General features: G+C 43.7%; 1 protein-coding gene across 4 annotated transcripts in view; it reads left to right on the forward strand.

Moving 5' to 3' along the window:
- fat3a (FAT atypical cadherin 3a) overlaps positions 1 to 3,138 on the forward strand; it is a 204,433-nt gene extending 201,295 nt beyond the window's left edge. For all 4 annotated transcript variants that reach the window (XM_034097344.1, XM_034097345.1, XM_034097346.1 and 1 more), the window contains one exon: positions 333 to 3,138. In XM_034097344.1, the coding sequence (XP_033953235.1) occupies positions 333 to 964 (632 nt within the window). In that variant the 3' untranslated portion in view covers positions 965 to 3,138. The remainder of the gene's footprint in view (positions 1 to 332) is intronic.
- Positions 3,139 to 6,000: the final 2,862 nt, after the last annotated feature.

Here is a 6,000-nt window from a genome sequence, read left to right on the forward strand (position 1 = left end):
TAACATCCAGAATGTGTTTTTTGATCCCGCAATAAGGCTTGAGTGCTGCAAATCTCCATGAAGCTCAGCATGCTGTGACATCTGTGCTCCCTACACTCAGAGGCTCTTGTTGTGCATGTCAAATACCCTTAAAGGTCTAAAAAGTGTTCTGTCCAGGATGTGCTTTGTCTTGAACCGGAGCTTCCGCCACTCTGTGTATTGCACTGTGTATAATGTGCCTGGTGCATACTAAGGCATGTCTGCTGCAAAGCTCTTCATTGTGGAAACTAGTTTGATGTTGTCTTGTTCCACGGACCAGATTGTTCCTAACCATCTCTCCTTCTACTGTGCAGCATACCATTGGGACACATCGGACTGGATGCCCAACACCAGGCTATCAGACATTGAAGAGGTGCCGGGCTATGAAGCACCCCCCAGCAGCGACGTAGCATGCTCAGCCCCACGCCTCGGAGGAAGCACCCGTGAACTTGAATCAGACTATTACCTAGGGGGCTATGACATTGACAGCGACTACCCCCCTCCCCACGAAGAAGAGTTCTTGAGTCTAGACCAGCTGCCACCTCCGCTGCCCACAGGTGAGGAATACCCTGAGGCCTACACGCCGCTGCCCACCAACCCCCCAGTCTCCAAGGAGAGCACCCTGAGTTCAGGCAGCGCTGGGCATCAGCAAGCCAGGCCAAACTTCCACCCCAGCCAATACCTGCCTCCCCACCAGCTCCCCCTTGGAGAGGCCTCCCATGGGGACCTCAGCACTCCAATGAGTGGGGTAACCCCAGGGAATGGGGACACTGATGACTCTGTGTCGCTAAACATGCGGCTGTCCGTTGGTGCATCGTCGACCTCGGACATGTCGGCCCCCGGCGGGCTGGATGACTCTGAACACGGCAGTGACTTTGACAGTATGGACGAGCTCCGTCGAGGCGTTACCATCATCACTGACTCACAGCAACAGACTGAGGTGTGATTGGTCAGTCAACAAAGGATCGATAATGGACCAGAAGGAGCATAACATTGGAAGAAATGGAAGGAAATGCACAAGTGGAGGTTATCGCAGGAAGACATGCTTTGTCATTAATGCTTGGTACTTCTTTAGCTATAACAATGACCTTAAATCTAAACGTTACAAACACATTTCAACTGTTTTAAGTACTATCCTTTGGAAGTGTTGAGTTTACCATACACAACACACTCACTGTGTGTTGTCAGTTTAGTCTCCGCTGTGCAGAACAATCAGAAGTGTCCTTCCTGCTCCAATAGGGAGTCACTTGTAATGTGAAAAGAATGGGGTAGAGAATGTGAATGAGAAAGACTAATCCTAAAGAGATGGAAATGTACAGATGCGGTAGAGAAGATAAGAGAGAAAGAGAAGGGACAATCATGTAAGTAAAAGGGTTGTTGTGTTCCCTGCTCCTTCAAAGAAGCCACTACTTTCTGAAAAGAAATACAAAATAATTACACAAATGCCCGTTTCCTTTTTTCCTCCGGGATTTGTAAACTTTGTAGTGCTCCGAACTTGTACAGACTTTGTAAAATAGTATGCCCTTACTGGTGAGTATGTCTGAAGCAACGTATCAGCCACGTGACGAAGAGCCATTTGTTTTAATGTGGAATGTGCTAGCTCTTTGCCCCAAAATGTTTTGTCCGCCATCAAGTCTTGACATTTCTGCCATGGTTTCTCATCGTTCTAAAATGTTTAATGTATCGTTCAAAGTCCAGCTTTATTTCATCTGGTGCGGAAGCCAAGAGCTGCTATAGTTGCTGATGTAATAAACTATAAATAAATCACAAACTGATACTTATACCCACAGGTAAGACACCGTTTCTAAATGTAGTCTTTAAAGACTATTCTTTTTGGATAAATCATTTCCTCTAATATTACCCCCAACTTAGTTTAAGGACATCAGGACTCAACATGTTGTTCTGTTCTCTCAATACATTGTACTGCTGTTAATAAGAACAGCAGTAAAATGACCTTGTCGTTCTACATGACTATGATGTACACCTGTATGAATATGCTACTATTAAGCCGGTAGCCACAGGGCTGATGAGTGGGCTGGTTATTGCAAATCATGAATGAAGCAGCTGATGCCAAACAACTATAGCGTGACCTCGGGTTTGGCCTGAACTAACGCTATGCTCCATTTGGTGGACTATTAATTATAACAAAGCCTTTTCTATTGTCATATTTTAGGTGAAGAATCCTCATCTACAACTGAATAGAATGCCATGATCTAAATGTGATCATGAGAAAATGTATCTTCAGAAAACAAGGTATTTGAGTATAGCTATGTGATGAAAAGAAATCTGAAATAATTATATTATCAACCACAGCCACTCTTGGCAACAGTCATTTCTTATCTGCTCCTGTAGAGTTAAAAATCTTTGGCACAAATAATCAAAAGCACCAGCCGACCATATTCTAGTTTCTTTGATCTGTTTCGTATCAAAGCATTATTCCAAATATCCATATTTTAGCGGCACTGCATTCCAGTTGTGTCTGTTACTTTGTAGCGTGTTCACCATGTCTCGAGACAGAAGTCAAACCTTATCCCGGCCCTAATGGCTTGGTTCCCTGCGGCCTCGTGGACAGACAGCACATGAAACTGCTTCAGATCGTCACTGTATTGTACTCTAATCTGCCTGATCCACTCGGGCATGCAGCTCCTTTGTTCTTTGTAACAGATGTATGTGTTTAAATCTCTGTACATTGTAAATAGCTAAGTTGTTAAAATGCAGATTTTGTAGATACACAATCCTAAACTTCTTTAAGTTCTTTCTTTGTTCGACTGTTTGATGTGAATGTGGACACTAAGACTGTGGAATATCAATTATTTTCACATCATTCCTGCCCTTTCACTGACGGACTGAATGCCATTTCAATATTATAGATGAGTTTTGCACAGTATTAAATCCAGAACATATTTGTTTTCTTACTTTTGTTTGTTTTATGTTAATGAGGGAATCGTGTTTGTATAGTTCTTTCATCTGGAATGTTTCAATGAATGTCTAATGTTCAAAGACATTAGGCAGTGTCAACAACATGTCCCCTATCTGCAGACATTGTGTACAAAGTGAGTGCTTTTTTTTACTTTTTATTTCAATGCGGTGCAGACAATAAAAAGGCTCTTGCGCACCTTGTCACCTGTCCTAGAATCTGAAAACAATACACCCGCAAATCCTCACAGCTGCTTACACTCCTCATATTGGGGCTAGGGTTAGGGTTACCTTGTGGTAATACTTGGCATTGCGCAGACTCCCACATCTAACATCCTTAATAAGAATCACAAAGCATCATCATTCACCTACTCCTGTTTTCCAAAGATCAATGTCGTCCTGTCGCACAATGGGTACTATCAAGTGAAGGAGCTGTGAAGCACGATGGTTACAAACCCTTTTCTATCATTGAGTCAAGTGACGACCCTTGACTATTGTTAGGTGACATATTGTGTGGATATTTCATATTATATTATATGCATTACATTAACAGCGCCAGTACACATGAAGACCTATAATAATAATAATAACTTTATTTATACGGCACTTTTCAAAACAAAGTCCCAAAGTTCTTAACTAGATTAAGAACAGGCCGTTCAGGCTGCAAAAAGCATGCGGTCATAATTCCCCAAACCCACCCAACACAATATACAGCTTTTCAACCATAGCAGCAGTAATACAAAAAAAGAGAGTAAAACAAATAGAACATGGTTGTCGAGTAAAGCAGAGTGTTGTCATCATTGGTTGAAAGCTTGAATAAAAAGGTGAGTTTTAAGAAGTGATTTAAAAGATGTCACTCAGTCTGCACTCAGGCAGGGAGTTCCAGAGCTCTGACGCAGAACGACCGGTCACCCTTTGTTTTTAGCCTGATTATGGGAACAGCCAGCAGAGCCCCTCCCGAGGATCTGAGATTGCGCACATGTAGGACGTAAAATATTTTTAGGGGAGATTGTTATTTTCAATCGGGGGCGTTTCGAGACACTCTTACCTCATTCACACCAACGGTGTTTCAGTGCCGGTTCGGAGCTGGAGCTTGAAAAGCACCGGGTTTTCCTGTTCACACCGCAGCGGAGCAGCCTCTTAGCTCCGGAATCCGGTTCATTTCGAGCACCAAAAAATTGTCCGGCCAGAGCAAATGCACGTCATGCTTACGTCGAGGCGGGGGCAGGGGCAGGGGCGGGATCAACTCCTGAACAACAACAAAAAGCCGGCGTTTCATCCAGTTTGTACACAACGATGGAGAAACTTAACAAGCAGCAGTGGTACACTGAAGAGACCAGCTACCTACTGGGAATCTGATCTTCCGAAGAGGTACAGAGGAAGCTGGAGCACAATCGGCCATTGTTGTTGTTGTCGGTGTCAGCTGTGAGGGGTTTCCGCGCGCTTTGGCTTTATGAAGCAGGCACGCAAACGGTTACGTCATGACGCAAACGATGACGCAATGACGCAGCACCAGTCGGACTCTGGGCGGTGTGAAAAGAGCTGGAGCTAAACCGAAGAACCAGTTCTGAACCTGAAAAGCTCTAGCACGGAGCTTGAACCAGAGTTGGTGTGAATGAGGTATCTGGGGACCCCAGGCAGAAGAGACCTGGCTCCCAACCAGTAGCGTAGGCAGAAATGTACTTTAGGGTGGGCCTGTAAAAAGTAAGGTGGACCAGATTTTTCTTCTGCGCATCAGAAGCTAACAACAATCCCCGCCGGTCCCGGTGGCAGATTACTTTTAGAATACTTTTGGAATACTTTCTTTTTCCATAATAGATGGGTATGTTTTGGTGAACAGGAGACATGTATTTTACTGTTTTAATGGCTTATCAAGAACTCAAACACAACATCTTGGTGTCATTCTGGACAGCTCTCTCATCTGCACCCCACATAAAAAACATCACCCGGACTGCATTCTTCGTACTGTCTTAAAACCTTTCCTTAGAATATGTTATGAATTGTAAGGTGCTTTGAAAGGCGCCCCTAAATAGAATGAATTATCATTATTATGTATTATTATTATCTGAAACGGTGTAATAACTTTTAAAACTTTTTCCAGTCACTTGCCCCATGATGCATTCAGCAGCAGCAGGCCATTCACTTTGATTTGATCCCGTTATAAATGTCATCATTTCGACAATAAAGAAATGCTACATAAAGTTATCTTGCACATTTTATCTAACCATCTCTGTTTCTAACTTTCAATATATTTAAAAAGAGATCTCTCTCTCATCTGCGTGCGGGGGCGGGGCCTCACAGACACGCTGCATCTCTCTCTCGCTCACAGACATGCTGCAGCGCCGTGCAGTGTGCACACAGTTCTGCCGGTAATGAGTATTACATTTTGTGAGTAAACTTCCAATAATTCCAATAAGTATTCTAAAATGTATTCACTTCAGGTTTACGAAAGTAACTGTAATCAGATTACTCGTTTTTCAAATGTAACGCCAGCTGAATACACTTGATTTGTGTATTTTGATTACGTAACGCCGTTACATGTGTTCCGTCACAACCCAACCCTGTGTATATCTCCGGACTGTCCACCAGCAGATGAAAAACACCCACCTCTCCGCCTCTTCCAAGGGACGAGGGAACCGTGCAGCAGAGTTTCCGTTAACATTTGTTTTCTTCTGACAGCCCAGCAGCAGGAGAGGTGGGGAGAGGGAGACGTGGGGAGAGGGAGACGTGGGGAGAGGGAGGCGGGGCAATTTCATCGTTATCAGAAAATGATAATGATGACGCTGCTAGATGAGGGCAGTGGGGGCTCTTCTTGGAGTCTGGCTTTTTTTTAAAAACCAATGTTCATTAGTGAACTTTGAGCCATCATTTACTTTGCAGGCAGCTCTCTGCCTCTCTCATGTTATTATGGCGCGCGCCGGAACCTATGACCGGAACCAACAATCAGTTACCGTAAATGAGTTTGGTTCAGAGGATAAAACACATACAACATTAATTAAATTCGATATTTGTTCACTTGAATTTAAAAAAAAAAAAAGGACACCGAAGCTTTCTCAGGGTGGGCCA

Source organism: Pseudochaenichthys georgianus, chromosome 13, assembly GCF_902827115.2.
Source record: "Pseudochaenichthys georgianus chromosome 13, fPseGeo1.2, whole genome shotgun sequence".
Classification (NCBI taxonomy): Eukaryota; Metazoa; Chordata; class Actinopteri; order Perciformes; family Channichthyidae; genus Pseudochaenichthys; species Pseudochaenichthys georgianus.